This window comes from Vicugna pacos, chromosome 16 (assembly GCF_048564905.1).
Source record: "Vicugna pacos chromosome 16, VicPac4, whole genome shotgun sequence".
Lineage (NCBI taxonomy): Eukaryota > Metazoa > Chordata > Mammalia > Artiodactyla > Camelidae > Vicugna > Vicugna pacos.
In genome coordinates this window covers 42,030,490-42,047,835 of record NC_133002.1, presented here as the reverse complement: position 1 = coordinate 42,047,835, position 17,346 = coordinate 42,030,490, and the positions used below count along the sequence as shown (strand labels likewise).

General features: G+C 45.8%; 1 protein-coding gene across 2 annotated transcripts in view; it reads right to left on the bottom strand.

The window, feature by feature from the left end:
- Window positions 1-17,346, bottom strand: part of PIPOX (pipecolic acid and sarcosine oxidase) — an 88,999-nt gene that overhangs the window by 7,458 nt on the left and 64,195 nt on the right. The window contains exons 1-2 of one of the 2 annotated variants that reach the window (XM_006211936.4): window positions 3,206-3,362; window positions 1,825-1,973 (exon numbers count right to left, since the gene is read on the bottom strand). In XM_006211936.4, coding sequence (XP_006211998.1) covers window positions 1,825-1,973; window positions 3,206-3,319 — 263 coding nt within the window. In that variant the 5' untranslated portion in view covers window positions 3,320-3,362. Of the gene's footprint in view, window positions 1-1,824; window positions 1,974-3,205; window positions 3,363-17,346 lie in introns of those variants that run through there. The other variant, XM_031685346.2, reaches the window with a different exon arrangement.

Genomic DNA, 17,346 nt, shown 5'->3' with positions numbered 1-17,346 from the left:
AAAAAGTTTGCCAAGCCTTGTTCTAGACTAAGTAGCATAATTCACAATTTGCACTAACAAGTTAAGACCCTGACTACTCAGTAGAAACCGTCTTATAAGGCTGTAGGGAGAATTAAATGAGTTAACATATATCAAGTACTTTTAGAACAGCATGAGTTTCTTATTATAAGCACTAAACTATGTGGTGATGATGAGGATGAATTGTCAGGTACTCTCTAAGCCCTTTACGTACTTATCCTCACAACAGTCCCATGAAATAGATACTATTATTACACTCCTACTTTGCAGATGAGAAAACTGAGTCTCACAGGTAGCTGAATATGTCAGAGCTGATATATAGAAGCCAGGCCTGCATGGTTCCAAAGCCCTTCCAAATTCCTGTCCTTCTGCCAAAGAGGAGGATTGTGAAATTATGAGATTCTCCTACCTGAGGGTCCCTTTCCCTGTCTTCAGCAGCCATTCCCCTTGATGTCCAGGGTTGCTGCATCCCATGTCTCCTCTTGCCTTTCTTTCCCCCTTGATCAATGGAGATAGGATACCGTTGACCCAGAATAGGTGGTAGGAACTGCCATTTATTCAAAGGTGCTAGGCACAATGCCAAGTATTTTGTGAGAGTCTCATTTAATCCCCACAAAGGCCTATGAGAAAAAAATGAGGCATAGAGAGGTACAGAAACTTTTTCAAGGTCACACAGCTGACAAGAGGTAGAGCACAAAGTCAAATTCAAGCCTGTCTGACTCCAGAACTGCCTTCCCTCTGAAAGATGCCAGACACTCTCCAAACATCCTTAGCTGCCTCCTTGTCTGCTGGGACGAAGTGTGCCCTCCAAGTCCTCAGCAGTTCTTTTAGCACAAGATACTCAGCAGTATTCACAGATGGCTGACAGAGAGGGGTCCTTTTGCTAGGCCACCCCTCAGCAAGACATGCTCCTTTATTTGGGTGCTGGGTACATTAGCTGCCTCTGGTATAAATCTGTAATTAGCTGCCCTAGCTGTATTTGCATAATGGATTTCACTTTGTTCTTAAGTTAATGGTGTTTTTGCAACAGAACAGTAACCTCTTGGTTCCTGGCCATTAAAATAACTGCCACCCTGTAGGGTAGAGCCGTGGTGTTGTAGGAAGTTCAGTTAGGAGCCACAGAGAAGGTGGGAGGGATGGTGGGATGAGGGGTTAAAGTTCTGTTTGCCTCCTGGGTTGTCTGCCTCCATGCCCATGAGTATTTGAAAGGTCAGTGAGGGAGGGCTTAAGGGCCGGAGAGGGCCATGGGGGCAATAGAGAAATAGCTGCGCGCTCATTCCCTGGCAAGCAATGCAGCCTGAGAAGCATCCCCATTTGTTCCTATGGGAGGAGGTATTCAGAGGGAATGAAATGGATTTATAAGGGTTGTTCTGGTGGTGAGGACCCAGCATGAAAGGTTGTGAAACTAGTAGGAATAAAAAGAAGACAGCAGCCTCCTCCTCTGTTTCAATCCCTGACCCAAGAGAGTCTCCAACCTCTCCACAGAGATGTAGATATAAACTCTAGCTCTGGGCATCTGCCCAGTGTCTTTCCAGCAGTTTTCCCAAAACAACCTCTGCAAGCCTTGGACACATGGTCTAAACCCAGCCCTGGAACTCAGAGCCTGGCAAGAGCCAGCGGGACCTGTGAAGAGATCATAATGACAGCAAGCAGAAAACTTCCACGTGCCTGGCACTTCCGCAGGCCCTGTGTCCCTCCACTGGATGTTGAGTGTTCGTGTGTTTGTGGCACTGCCCACTTGCATAAGTAAAAGAACCCCCAGGTGCCGAGCCCCATCATTCAAGGAATCTCCCCTCCCAAGCCAACCTGTATAATTGGGTTCCTGCCTCATGCTCCAGCTGGGCCCATATCCGGTAGCACTCGGCCATCATCTGGGTGTAGAAGTCTTCAGGGTACGCCCTTCGGATTATCCGGCTCTGCCCATGGGAGCTTCCTCTGGAGTGTGGGAGGAAGAACTGGAAATGGAGAATAAGAGACAACTGCAGCTGTCACCCCTGGCATTTAGGAGCCAGCTCATCATGTGCTCTCAGCCAGGAGCACTTATTCTTCAAATATTTCCATACAGTCTCCCTTTATGGCCAAGTTACTGACTCAGCTTCTGAATACAAGTTCTTCAGCAGCTCTAACTCAGGCTTCCTTCTTGCTAACATCATTCACATCCCAAAGTCCCTCTGTTAGTTAGTCTTCAGTCATCCTGCTGCAACCTCCCCTACACTTGGACTTACAGAGGAGCAGAATTAGAAAGAAACTTCAAGATCATTCTAGTCTAGGCTCTTCATTTTGTGGACAAGAAAACTGATGATGACTCTTTCTCTGTGGCCTCAGATCACTCAGGACACCACCTTGGGAACCACCTTGGGATTTAGCAAAAGTTGGCGTGTTTCCTGCAAGGTTGGACCAGGAATCCTTCAGGTTTTGAGAAAACTGACAGAGAAATTAAAGTTTTCTAACCAATCCAACTCATTACCAAGAAGAGTAAACCAAAACCAGCCTGGATAGATAGAGGCAGAATGGGAAGGTAGAAACCTTTGGAGAGCTGGGTGGCCCTACCCTGGAAAGGACTCTGGATATTCAGGGCCTACCCACAGTCTCCAGTGCAGTGGCCACTGTAGACTGCACTGCATGTGGTCACCTCTTCTACAAGTTAAAAAAAAAAAAAAGACCTAAGTCTTATTTCCTGCATATCAGACAAGGAGGTTGCTACTACCCGGAGGTGGCAGAAAAAACGGAAGCCTCTTCTGTGTTCCAGGGTGAGAGGCCAGGAATGTGCAGAAAAGAATCCTACCTCTTAGGCTGACAAATCAGTCTTTGCCTCTAGGCAAAATTATCTTTACTTAAAGTTACCCAAAGCAGAACTGATTATTTTTCTGGGCCAGAATCAACTATTTTGGCACAGAAGAGACAGGGTGGCAAGAAGGAAGAGAACGGGACCTGGAACACTTCTTGGTCAAGGGTGGGAGCTGGAAAGCAGCAAAAGGAGGAAATGTGCCTAGAAATCCAAAGTGAACCTTAGAAAGAATGAAACTTTACTTGCATTGTACTGAAGCACACCAGGCAGCTAAGCTACAAACTGTGCAGAATTTGTAATAATCAGGCCTTTGGCCTTCACCCTACAGCTGCTGGCTCCAGAAAAGGGGAGGAGAAAGGGACAGTCCCTGAGGTTAAAAGTGCAGAAGGGACACAGTACCTGCTCCAGTAGGAGGACCCTCTTCCTGTGTTTGGCCAGGTGGTATGCAGTGAAGCAGCCCTGGATGCCTGCTCCAATCACAATGGTGTCACAGAGATCTTTCTGAGCCGCCATCCTGCCCACCGAGTTAGCCCTACAGCCTCAGAGCCCACATATAAAGAAGAAAGCAAGGGAAGGCGGGCTCTGGCCTGAAGGAGGAGGAGTAAAGCAAAGTCCATCCTGGCCAGCATTCACACAATCCCCTGGGGCCAAGTCCTTCTCCCCACTTCTCCCAACCCCCAAAGCCTGGCACCGACCCGGCTCAACCCCCCGCTTCCCCTGCAGAGCAGAGCTGGGTAGTCTGATTTGTGAGGTTAGCCCAGCTCAGCTGCCAGCCTCACCCTTGCATCCCTTTAGTTTTCTATTCTTGGATCAATTATTGTCATGCAAATGGGCTCCTTCCTATGCCACCTTCCTGTCTCATTATGATCTTTGTCTCAGGACTTCGGCCCTGGAATTTCAATGCCTCCTAGACCAAGCTGGGCACCAGGAATGCTGCTTCTCCCTGTTGGCTTCCCTCTCTCCAGCCTGATTTCCTTTGGAGATTCTAGAGGGCAGAGCTAAGAACTTGGCACTATGCCCAGGGAAAGGCCCACCCCTCTGGTGGGTGGTGAGGTTAGTGGGGTAGACGCAGGGGCCACAATTGGGAGGGCAGTTTTGTGATTATGAAATTATTCTCAGCATGTTTTACATTCATCTTTTAAAAAGGAGAAGGAGAAATGATCCTGAGCAAATGGAAAGGGCAGAGTGAGAGGAGGAGCCTTCTCTTGAGGCCCAGAAGGGGACCGGGCACCAGCCTAGGGCATGAGGGCCCCTGTAGTGAGCACTCTCTCTGTGCCAGGCAGTGTGCTAAATGAGTACTTTAACATACATTTGGGACAGAACTAAGATTTATAGGGCCTAATTCTTATACAATTTGGGGATCCTCTTTAAGAAAAGAAAAAGAAAAACTGTGAATACAAAATTAGATGCTAGAACTTGGAAGAAATCATACAATTAAGGAGCCCGGTGGTTGAAGTTTCATTAGCTTCACAATAAATCAGCCTCTGCTTGCATTATTTAGTTGAAGCTTCACAGCCCTAGGAGAAAATATTTTTATCCCCACTTTTGGCACATTAAAGATGGCCCCAAATTCTTGGTCACTCTTCCCATCACAGGATCTGTGACCACTTGACCAATAGAATATGGTGGAAAGTACACTGGTATCCTTTCTGGCCCAGGTCTTAAAAGCAGCTTCCTCTTCTCATCTTGGAGCTCTCACTCCTGGAGCCCTGAGCCACCATATTAGTCCAACCACCCTGTTGGAGAGACCACGTAAGGAGGCCCTGAGACTACATAGAGAGCCAGATATAAGAATGAAGCAATCTTGGACCCTCCTGCCCAGCCCAGCCACCAGCTAGATACCACTGAGTGACCCAATTAAGGCCACATGGGGCAGAAGACTCATCCAGCCAAGACCCATCTGAATTCCTGACCTACAAAATCATGAGATAGAATAAACCGGTTGTTGTTTTTAGCTAAGATTTGTGAGAGTTTTTTATGCAGCCATAACTGAAACACCACTTTATGCCAAAGACTTTAAGGCTGACAGAGGCCCAAAGCCACACACTTGGTAATCAGAGGAACTGAGATGTGAACTTCATTTTTTCTTTTCCAGAACCTGTTCCCTTAACCACTGTGCCAAACTGAAGAGTAGTCAGACTTGTGATGATGAATCTGATTTAAATATTTTGCTGTTTCTCTCATGACTGTACTGTGAGTGGAAGAAAATAATGGACCAGGAAATCTACATAACCATAGGAAGATGTGCAGCCCCAGCAAAGAATCCTCAGCCCAACCCTTCCTTTCCTAGGAAGATGGGGGCCCAGAGAGGGGGTGTAATATGATTGGCTTTGTTTTCTTCTCAAAAAAGAAATTTCTCTAGAATCCAGAAGTCGCCTCAACTCCACCCCACATGGGACCAGATAGCATCCACTTCACAACAGGACAGCTCCCTTAGAGTAAAAAATGGCAGACATAACCAAGAAAAATGTACTATTTAAGTATGTAAAGCCTTGATATAAATATAGAAGGTCAGCCCCCGGATTTCTCTTGATAAGATGTCAGAGAAGATGAACAGTTTACACACGAGGAAAAGCAGACAATAAATCCTCACGTGGAAGTGTGCCCAGTCTCACTAGCAGTGAAAGAAATGGCGATTAAATAACTTCAAGGTATGATTATGTGCCTATTAAATGAGCAAAAATAAATAAAAATGATAAAATCTGATGTTGTCAGTGCCGCGTGGACAGAGAGAGAGTAGTGTGGCAACTCAGCTTGTCTGGGCTTCCTGGAGAGCATGCAAGCACCGTAAAATGGTTCAAAGCTTCTGACCTGGAAATTTGACTTGGGGAACTATACCCCAAGGAAATATCCAAGGGGAGAAAAAGACATTTGTATGAAGACATTCGTAGCTGTGCTTTTACAATATTAAAAAATTGGAAACAATCCAGCCACAGGGGATAGCCGAACAAACTCTGGCATGTTGACACAATGGAATACTAGGTAGGATTCAAAATGACAAGTGTGAGTACGGTGGGCTCCGCAGAAACATGTAAGTAAGTGAAATCATACTGAGGAAGGGAAGCAGAACACAAATGGACTCACACGGATCACAACCACGAGCTATGTGTGTGTGTTATCAAAGATCTAAAGAGAATTTGGCGAGGTAATTGAGCTTAATGCTCATTAATTTCCATACTCTATAAAAATTGCGCTTCCATTCACAATTTGTAAAAGGATAAGGAGAAATCCCCTGAGGAAGCAGATGCTTCAGATCTCCCTGTCACTGGTTCCAGGGCCTGGGGAAGTTCTTCCTTTGTTCTAATCTCCATTTTCCCAGCTGCCCCCTGACATTTCTTATTGTTCATCCTCCAGGGAAACTACAAAGCGGCTCTGTAGCCCACCTCTCTTTTGTTTAATATAATATATCTTCAGAAATAAAATAACAATTCCATTTCCCCATCCCTACTTCACAAGCCTGCCCTGGATTCCTGGACTCAAGCATTCTGCTTCTTGTTAAGAATTTCAAACGACTCCTCCGAAAGCAGACACTGGCCAACCTTAAAATGAAAAGCAAACCAACTTCTGAAGGCTTCCCCTCTCCATCAGGATTGCCTGTCCTGTGGCTGTCCTGATAGGGGCAGGCAGAGAGAAGCGATCCCCTCAAATTCCATTTTAACACCCATTCTGGATACGAAGACCATTAAAGGGAGAGCCAGCAGCCCTAACTGTGCTGCTGTGTGTCAGCAATTGCTGCTGTGTCCTGGGGCAGAGTCGCCAAGGATGTAAAGGATGTAAGGCTGAACTGCTCATCTGATGGTTTGATTGACACTTCGCAGACAGGGGTGGGAGAGCGAGCCAGGGAAGCAGCAAGCTGTACAGCTCAGAAATAATGAGAGGACCCGAATCTTGAGAGAGAGAGAGAGCGTGGAATAAATAAGAGAGACCTAGGAGTTGAATAGCAAGGGAGAGGCTTCTGTTCTCTTTTCTCTGCACCTCTTTGCCAAGGAGCTGGAGCCTGGGGCAAGGAGACAGGCAGGCTGACCGGGAAGCAGCCCTTTCAGACCCATCCTGCCAGCTAGGGGGTGTTTGTGGCCCTGAATGTGCAGAGAATGCCAGCGTGAGAAAACCAAGAGCAGCAGAGCTGGATCTGCATGTGGTCTCCATACACATTTTGAGCCCATTACCTGTCTTGGGTTTCATCCTTCTCCTCCATCCTGGCTCCCTTTGCCCTGAGTCGTCCATCTTACTTCGTTCACCTAGATTCCTGCATTAACCTCATAACGAATCTCCCGGCCCCATCCTTGCCCCTTTTAAACTATCCTTCTGTGTTCCTGCCAGAATCCTCTCTCTAAACAGCAAATCTGAACAGGTCATTCCCCTGCTGAAAATTCTTTAATAGCTGCCCATTTCCTATTAGGATAAAATCGCAGCCTCTTAGCTTGGCACAGAAGGCAGTAGGGGTGCTGGCCTCTATCTGCTCCTGCAGTTCTACCGCAGGTCCCTTCTCGCTACGCTCTTTAGGCTCTGGCAAGTCTGAGCTGAGAGAGGTTCCAGCATTTCCTATGATGACCCCAAATTCCTCCACACCCACAAGACGAGTTGGATGGCCTCTCTCCTGTAGTCCCTTCCCACCCTGTCTACATCTCCATGATAACAATGAGCATGGAATGTTGTAACTGTGTTTGCATGTCTCCCTTCCCCCTTAAGGAGAAGGGGTCTTCTTTTGATTGTCATTTTTCATAGGTAATACAGACATATGGAACAACAATTAAAAGGTTCAAAAGGGAACACTGTGAAAAGGAAGTCTCCTTCCCACCCTATCCTCAGCCACTTCCTGCCCCTCGTCACATGCAATACTATTACTATTTTCTTTTTTTTTAACTTTTTCTTGATTTATAGTCATTTTACAATGTTGTGTCACTATTTTCATTTGTATCCTTCCAGAGATGTTTTATGGGTATACAAACATATGTTTATTCCTTTTTGTTTTTCAGTCTCAGAAGTAGCACACTATACAGCATCTTGCTGTTTTCCATTTCCTATACTCAACTTCCACATGAGTTATCTGGGACTGGCACGTTATTCCTGATGGCTGCATAGTATTCCATGGTGTGGAGGAGGCATCTGGGACAGAGAAGCACCCATACATGTTTGCTGAATGGACTGTGGGTTTCTCTGGCTGTCACAGGCACCTTACACTCATGTGGCTCTCTAGCCAGCCAGCTGGTATTAGGTGTTCAGGGAAGCGAGAGATCTGTTCTGGGCTGGCCCAGCAAGGTTTATTAAAGGTGGACAGTGTCTTCTGTGAGCCGCTGAGGACAGTATCCTCCTTCAGGCCAGGAGGTAGAGGGTGGAATCCCCAGAGACCCTGGCTTCTGCTTCCTGCTCTGCCTTTGTTTTGTGTTTGTTAAATTGCAGATATTAGGTTCAACTCTGCTCCCTCAAGATACAAGAGTTAATTACTAGGCAGTTTCCAAGGGAGGAAGAAATAAGGTAAGTCCTAGAATTAGGACTGAAACCTCTGAGAAAATATTAAGTCATCATTTAGCCTGAGCATGGGGGAATCCACCTATGGAAGGATGCTCTCAGATCTCACTGGGACAAGAGGAAATGAAATAAAAATGAGAGAGGAGGTGTTTTCATTGTCTTAAGGAAAAATGTCCCTGAAGATGAACAATAGAATCTTTTTAATCTTGTCTCAAGGTCTTTCTATCCCAGCTCTATACAAATAAGTGTGCAATATTTGCACAATCATATGACTGTGGTGCGCTAAGATATACCCAATTGTTCACTAAGTAGCCATCTTCACATATATGTATATCTTAATGGATATATTTCCACCATTAGACTTTTGGAGAAAGTCCCTTTAAAGCCCAGCAGACATTGGAGGAATTGAAAAATCAGAGTGCTGAGAATTGGTGTCCCAGTTCCACTCCTTGGAGGTGAGGATGTGTCCGGAATAGAGACTACATATGAATCCTCTATCAGGAGCCTCCCCACACTCGCCCTTTCATGTCTTTCCCATGCTTCTTAGCCTGGAAACTCTGGGGTGGGGAGCTTAGGGAGGAGTGAGAATTGGGAGCAGGGAAAGGAAAGTAGTTTTCACATGGATTGGGCTGGCTTGACAGGTGACAAATAGCAACTGAAATTCAGTAGCTTGCAGGAAGATTAACTCCAGGGATTCAGCTCTCGGTATTTTCCAGTTTTCAAGCAGATGTGATATTCCCCTCTCCTATCTCTGCAGACTGACCTACTGATGTTGCTGTTTGTTAGGGACGGTAGATGAGTATGGGATTTCAGATCCTCCCCACACTGTACTGCCAGATGTAAGGTCACAGAGGCAGAGAATCAGAGGGAGGCCTGGGGAAAAGGAGGGAAGGGAAGGGAAGGGAAGCAGAGTTCTGAATAGCAACTTCTAAGTCATCTTCAATCCCTGTTTTCTGCTTGTTGCCTCCAGGCCGCCCCCAAAGCCAGTCTAGCCCATCTCCTAAGTGATAATGCCTGCAAGAATCATCCCTTACTCTGCTTTCTCACTTGTTCTTATTCTTTTGTTCTTTTTTCTGTTTCTGCCTTGAGCCTTGGGGTCAGGCGAGAAAAAGAGGTTTGAGGAAAGGCTTTGATGGATGGATGGTATGGTATCAGGGCCTGGCTGGAGGAGAGGCCTCAAGGCAGTGGAAGAGAGAGAAGGGCCTAAGGGAGCCAGGGAATCTCAGGCACCAAAGCCACATGGCTCTGCTTCTTAGTGGGAGGCTTTATGGAGTCTAGCCTACTGCCTGGGAAGGAAACTCTCAGCTGTACCACCCACTCCTGTCTCATCTGGCTGCTGGTTTAGACAGGACTTCCATGCTTGGGATTTACTGACCTCTTGAATCTGTGGACTAGAGCCTTTTCATCAGTTCTGGAAACTGATCAACCGTTATCTTGTCTCAAATATTTTCTTCTGCCCTATTTGTTCTTTCCTCCCTTTCTGGGATGTTAATTAAACATGTTAATTAAATCAGGCCTCTATCCACTGTATCTCTTAGCTTCCCTATTCCTCCCTGCCTTTTTTCCCCTCTCTGTACTACATTCTGGGTAATTTCTCACTATTACCTTTTACTTTGCTAATTCTCTGTTCCACTTCATCCAGGTGCCTTTAAATTAATGAGCTGAGTTTTAATTGCAGTTCTTGTGGGGGTTTTTTTTTTCAGGATTTCTTTTTTTTTTTTTTTTAAGTTCATTTTGTCACCTTACCCAATTTCTTATTTCCTGTGAATATTTTCAAGCTTTTCTTTCTTTGACCACAGGAAGCATGATTAATAGTCTAAATCTGATTGTTCAAATGTGTGAAGTCTCGGCTGTTTTTCATTTGTCTCTTGTTTTTAGATTCTTACTTATGGAGTCTTATTTTCCTGTAGGCTTGGCTCTATTTAACCAAGTTCTGGTAACTGCACTTGAACAAATTATTATTTATTATATATTATTCTAAATACATAGGAACAATTTGGATATGAAGGGGCGTTCCTTTAAAGAAGATTGTGCTTACTTCCACCAGGTACTGGGGTACCACCAGGCCTGAACTGTCTAAACCAAGTTCCTGGTTTGAGATTCCCTGGATCACCCAGGCAATGTGAGCCTGGGCTGGAGGACTTCAGTCTGATGATGTCGCCCTTTGGGGCCTCAGTGTATTGAGGAAAAGATCTTCTGTTAGACTCTCCACCATATGCAGACACTGAGCTTGGATTTCTAACCCCATCCCTCTTCCAGATGATCAAAATGAAAGTTCAGATTTGCTAGGATTGATAGATGCTCTTTCAGGGAAAAGTGGCATCTATGCTCTGGTTTTCTCTTTCATGTTGGCCCATTAATTCCTTGCTATTTTGTCAACTCTCTGGGGCTTTTAAGATGTTTTTGATATTTTATCTATCACTTCTAGTTGTTTTTACTGAGATAGTTATTCCAAATAACTCAGCCTGCCATAAACAGGCTTGCAACCTCAGTTGCAATCAGATTACTAGTACCCAAAATACATCACCCCTTCATGTCCTCCATTTACATTCCCCTGTCTCCTCCCTCCTCAGATATCAAGAGTTAAAAAAAAAAAAAAAGGGCAATTTTCAACAAGAATGGCCTCAGAGGGCAACAAGAGTGGGAATCTCATAATAGCCCCCAGGAGAGTCAGATCTAGGAGGGGACCAGTGAGGCTTTGGCTGAAGGATCTACATACATGCAACAATAAAGCATCACCATGATTGTAAAAAGACAGAAGAGCATTTTGCTGACCAAATGCCTTTTAGAGAATCACTATGTTTGTATTAAAAAAAACTATTTTGAGTATAGACTGTGACCACCCCCACCACCAGCCAGGGTAACTGCTTTCAGCTGACATTGGGTCCTACTTCCTTCACAGCTTTTGTTTCAAAGAATGGGGCATGCAATTGTCCACTAGAGCTGAACTGCTTAGAACAATGAAGAAACAAAGCCTTCTGTTCGGCCTTCCTTTTTGCAGCACCTAATCCCTTTAAATAAAGTGTTGAACAAATATTTAAAGAAAAATCAGTTTTCTCTCTATAAGGATAGCAAGAAACTGGCAACACTGGTTGCCTTTGGGGAATGAAGCTGGGTGGAATCTTGTTATATAGGAAAAGGCTTAGAAGAAAATACTGTACAGATAATTGCTGTCCTGAGGGGGGGAGGGACATTGGGCATCGTCAGCATCCTGCCTGCACCTAAGCTCCCAACCACAGGCAGGGTTTGGCCTTGGTAGGATTGAAATCCACAGAAGGGCCAGAAAGCAGGGGAAAGGTGGTGTGCAGCATCTGAAAATGCAGGGAATGTAAGGGGAGTGGGATTTGGGTCCCACCTCACTGAGCAGGATCTCATACAGAATCTTGAAAGGATCCATGCTGAGTTCCCAGTGACATGGAAATTATTAAACAACTACCCCCTGTTTCCTGCCTTCCTGACTCATCCTTGGAAACCCCTCTCTCTCAGGGTCCCCCACCCCTCTCTCTCCACCTATCATACTTGTCCAACTTAATTTTCTCAATATTTAGAGGGACAGAAGAAGGAAAGTCTTAGAAAACATATTGGGAAGAATCCAGCTGTGTTTGGAACAGATTATCAGTGCTCCTTGCCCAGAATTTTAAAGGAAAGGAGAAAACAGTTTTGTGGAATGGGCTGGGAGATGTCTGCCTGGAGCCCATCCAGAAAGCTCTCTGGACACGTCGGGGGTCTGGACAACCTTGGTTATTATCATGGCTCTTTAATAACCCCTCACCACATTGCATAAGCTTTTTAAAGGTTTCATGGCCCTCACTCTATAGACATCTCATTCAACATTCACGAAAGTCCTGTGAAATGGGCGGGGCAGGCATTTTTACCCCCATTTGCAGATGAGGAAACTGATAGCTAGTAAGTAACAGAGCTGGCATTCCAACCCCCAGCCAGGATTTCAAGCCCCAAGCCTTACTCCACATCCAGAGACTGGCCCAACACTCTTGCTTCGAAACATCCTGGGTGCCAGGATTAGTGCTTACATGGAAAATGGGCAAGAGTATGGTTCATTCTGTGTTGCAAACCACAGCATTCCCCACCCCGACCCCTGCAAAAAAAAAGAAGGAACATGATCCTCAATGGGAAGAAATTCTAAAATAGACCCCAGGGACCTTTAGAGAAGCTGTTTGATTTATTCTAGTCCCTGCTGGTATTCTATGCCACATTTATAAACGTCAGCTCTGGAAATGAAGTTCCCACTGCCCTGGCAGCTGCTGGTTGCTGCTGTTGCTCACCAAGGGTTCAGATAAAGTGTTTCCCCCTCCCCTTGATTGATAGAGAGCTGAGAATAAAAGAAAAATAAAAGCCCCCTGGAGCCTTCCTGTAAGGGAGGAGGCAACTTCTCAGGAATAGAAGGGGAGTGATCTAGAAAAGGCTGATGTTTGGTGAAACAGAGAGGGCGTGTATGTGTGTGTATGTATATGTGAATGTTTAGGGAAAAGATCCAGTTTTTAAGGCCATGTGGAAAATAAATTCATTCTACTTCTGTAGCGAGAGGGAAAATAGTGAAATCCATGGTACATTTCAGGGGCTCTGACACAAGATGAGGGAAGGAAAAGGCATCTGTGAGGTTGCCTTTGTAACCTCTGGGCTTCTACTCTCCCTAAGCAGAATCTGCTATCTTATGGGGTCTAAGACAGGGACAGAGGCGAGCAGAGACTTAGAGCAAAGGGGTCCTGGAGGAAAGTGGAAAGAAATGAAAGGTAAAGGTTCCCAAAGGGCCACACAGATACAGGGTATTACCATTATTAACTGAACCAGCAGCTGAGATTGGAGACCCCCTCCTGGGAGCAGCTGGACGTACCATATGTGCTGACACACACACCCTTGATGGTCTCCTAAATCTGTGATGCCCTCTGGCCTTTGAGAAATGCTAGTTGGGACCAACTCCAAAAGCCCTGACTGAATATCTAAGAAATGAAGCAGCTAACCAGGGATGGCTTCAGTGGGCCCCAAATCAACAAGCCATTTCAAAGTTGCTTTTAATTTGATCTTTTTGTACTTTAATTTTTAAACATACTAAACCAAATATTTCCAAATGACCATTGTTCTCTTCAAAGTCACCCGCTACCCTGAGAGATTGTGTCGTTAATCCAGTGGCACTCAATGTGTGGCCCAAATCATCTTGGAGGGCGATGTGAAATACCTTTAGGGCCAGTCTATAACCTGGGCGATAAAATGTCATGTTGCTTTATAGAGGGTTCCTTCCTTTCCCATAATTTGATTTATCATACCTGTTTCCTGGTAACTTTTGGCCCTTTCCAAGTACCAAATCCTCTGCCAAGCTGCTTTCTCAGAGTGATCTGGAATGGTCCTTGAAGAACAGGGTTGTTTTGTTGTTAGCAAAAGAAAGAAACACAAAAGGAAGAAGAATCTGGGTGGGTTTTCTCTTTTCACTTTCCTCAAGTAGATAGAAACGTTTCTGTTTTTTAAAAAATGTAGAAAAAACAAAATGTGGTATATTTATACAATGGAACATTATTCAGCCTTAAAAAGGAATGAAATTCTACCATGTGCTGCCACAAGGATGAACCTTAAAGACATTACGTGAAATAAGCCAGTCACCAAAGGACAAATACTGTATGATTCCACTTATACGAGGTGCCTAGAGCAATCAAGTTCATAGAGACAGAAAGTAAAATGGTAGGTGTCAAGGGCAGGTGAGGAAGAGAATGGGGAGTTACCGTTTAATGTGCGCAAAGTTCAGTTTGGGATGATGAAAAAGTTCTGGAGATGGACGGTTGCATAATTATTGAAATGTACTTAATGCCAATGAACTGTACACTTGAAATGGTCAAAATGGTACATTTAAAAATAAAAAATAAAGTGGTAAATTTTATGTTATGTGAATCTTACCACACACACAAAAAGTTTAGATAACAAAATCAAATCTACTTTCAAAAGGTGGAAGACTTGACATCGCTGATATTCAAAAGAATTTGCTACAGGGTGAGTCAAGGTCCAGAGAGAAAGGCCCCACATATTCTTTGCCCTGGAGCAAAACCAGAACACAGGGTTCAGGCTCCTGCCCTGAAACAGCTCTGGGAAAGGGCCACTTCCTCCAGGTCTTCTGTTCTCACACCTGCCATAAAATTGTGCACCTGCCACGGCTGCTGTAATGCCTCTCCCAGCCCTGGAACATATCACAACACAGCTTTGGTCTCCCTGACCTGGCCTGCTGGGGCTGGCGAGTCCCCCAGCAGCATGAACAAGGCTACAGCAAGTCATGGCTTTGCTGGCCAGGAGGCTGCTGAGGTGGCTTTTTAATCCTCCAGCCGTGCCGTCCGAGTGATTGCTTTTATTAGGAAATGTAATGAAAAAGACTATATGAAGCCCTTGCCAGAAAAAAAAAAGCTAATAAGATTCTGCACCAAGTGTGGCGAGAAAAGAAAGGGGGGGAAAAAGCACATTAGGAGTCAGATAATGAGATAAATGAAAGACCGCAGGGGAGATCATTTTTGCCGACTTGCTGGATGGTTGTAAAAATTTTAATTTGCTGAATTCTCCTTTTTCGTTGTCTCTGACTCTCCCCATCTCTGTCTTTCACTGTTTCGAAGCTCTGGATCTTGTCTCAGCCTTTCTCTCTTTGCCTCTCCCTTTCTTCCTTGGTTTCTCTCCGTCTGTTTCAGCTCCTGCTTTACAAGTAAGTGTGTGTGTGTGTGTGTGTGTGTGTCTGTGCCTGTGTCTGTGTGGGTGGGTGTGTACTTTCACCATTGCCAGACCCTACCTCTCAGAACTTGGGTCAGAGGCTGTTACCTTGGGCAGGGAGGCCACACCCAGTCAGAAAGAGCAAGAGGACAAAAGATTGCTTCCTGATCCCCCAAGGCCCCCACCACCCCTGCCTTCTAGGAAGCTGCTGTGATTCTGCTGAAGGGAGAGAAAGAAGGAGAGATCAAGGGAAGAAGGAGGGGAAAAAATGGGGCTAGAGAGGAAGGATAGGAGATCAAAGACCAGGGAAGTAGGGAGGAAGAGAAAGCCCCCGCTGCTCCCGCAAATCGATTCTCTGCAATGCCCGCCCTCCCGTCTGTGCTCTGAGCTGCTGAGCAGAATGCCACCTCCATGGGGTGCCAGGCCTGAACAGAAGGGTTCTGGGGCACTGGGAAGGCACACAGGCCAGGCTGCTGGGGACCACTGGGCCTGCCTGGCCCCGCAGGAAGAGACCGCTTCGCCAGGCCCAGCCTCTCACTACCCAGGCTGTAAGGATATCCTCCCCAAAATCTAGTTTTAGTTCTTGCTTTGGCAGACTCCTTTCTCCTATTCCACACTTGGGAATTCTGAAGTGTTTCTTGGCTCCTCTGCATAAGTCCCAGTTCACAGCTACAACTGGAGGAACTGAGGGTGGACACAATGAATAGCTTCCCCACAGGGAGGAGGGATGCCTGTGAAAGTACAGAAGTGAATGGCTCGGGATGGAAGACACACTGTTGGTTATTAGGAAGATCACTCTTGATCCTCCATCCCTTGTTCCTTCCCTGGTAGGACTATCTGCTGTTTTCCTCCCAGGGAAGTCATCTCTCTCTGTGCTCTGCCTCCTGCCAAAGCGTGCTGCTGGTTACCTAGGGGATGAGCCTTTCCTGTACCTGTTACTGCAGAAGACAAAAGAGCCGTGAACATCGGCAAGGTCCATGGGAATGAGAGGACCTATTAGAAATCAGGCGAAAGACCCACTAAAATCTGATTTGTGTCGACAGAACTCTGGGGATCACAGGGAGCCCTCTAAGAACTTGGGAAGTCTGACAGTGGGGCCCCAAGCCAGGCTGGGCAGAGGAAGGGGACTGGGAAATAAGATGGATTGGGACAGAGAGAGGCAGTCTCAAGAGGGAAGATGGAATAAGTCCAAGATCAGTTGGGAGGGTTGAAATTTGACTGTGGTGTAAAATAAGCTGGGAATAAGGGCAAATACACATAGAGCTTCCTTCACCCCAGGCTCTGAGAACCTGAGGATATTCACTTATTTAATCCTCATTCCAACTCTATGAGGTTGGTTCTGCTGTTAACATCTCCATTTTACACATGAGGAAACTGAGGCACAGTAAGAGGTGATTCCAATTTCCAGAGTCTATGCTCTTTTTTTAAATTTTTATTTATTAATTTTTTAATGGAGGTACTAGAGATTGAACCCAGCACCTTGTGCATGCTAAACACATACTGTACCTCTGAGCTATACCCTCCCCCTCAGAGTCTGTGCTCTTAACCACTTCTCTCTACTCCCCCTCCAGAACAGGAGACAGGTTTGACAAAGACTAGTTGAGAGGGAGATCAGCACTGTGGTTAAGAACATGAATTTCTGGGCCCGATAGCCTGACACTGACTAGCAGTGTGACCTTGGATAAGATCCACAGAAACTTAAGGTCGCCCCTCAGAGTGACATAAGAAGTTAAGTGAAGGCTTGTAGGTTTAAACACTGGCACAGCACCTGGTCCCTGAGCTCAGTCACTGGAAGTTTTAAGGAACCAGGAAGGGTGCTTGGCAGCTGGCAAGCCTCAGCCTCTCACCTCTGGAAATCATCTCCAGAAACACTGGAGATGAGCCCTTTCAGAGATCAACTTCTTAGGGGCACACAGCCCTGCAAACAGGCCCAGCACCCACAGCACAGCCCCTCCCCCCAGAACCTCCTGGCCCTTGCTCTGACCTGGTGACCCCAGGGGTTCCTAGGCCATAGGAGCACCCCTGAGTTCTGTGGCTCATTGAATTGTTCCAGGAGTATGTGTTGCTGCCATCCTTTTTCCCTGTCTCTTTCCCTCCCCCAGCCCCTGCTTTTCTCTTGATGGAGAAAGCACAAATAAGGCAGAAAGGAAAATGTTGACAGTTTCCAGCCCTCCCTTGCTGGGGATAAAGAGAAATACGTTAACGGTTGAAGCTTTAGGCGGATCAAATAGTTTGTGAGATGCTTCAAATGTATTATTCATCTCACCAATGAGATACAATCTTGGGCTTTCTCTTTTCGCCCCATCAAGAGGAAACCTCAGCTACTATGGAGATGCTGGGCTCCAGAGAGACAGGGTGCTTTCGTTTCAATATTA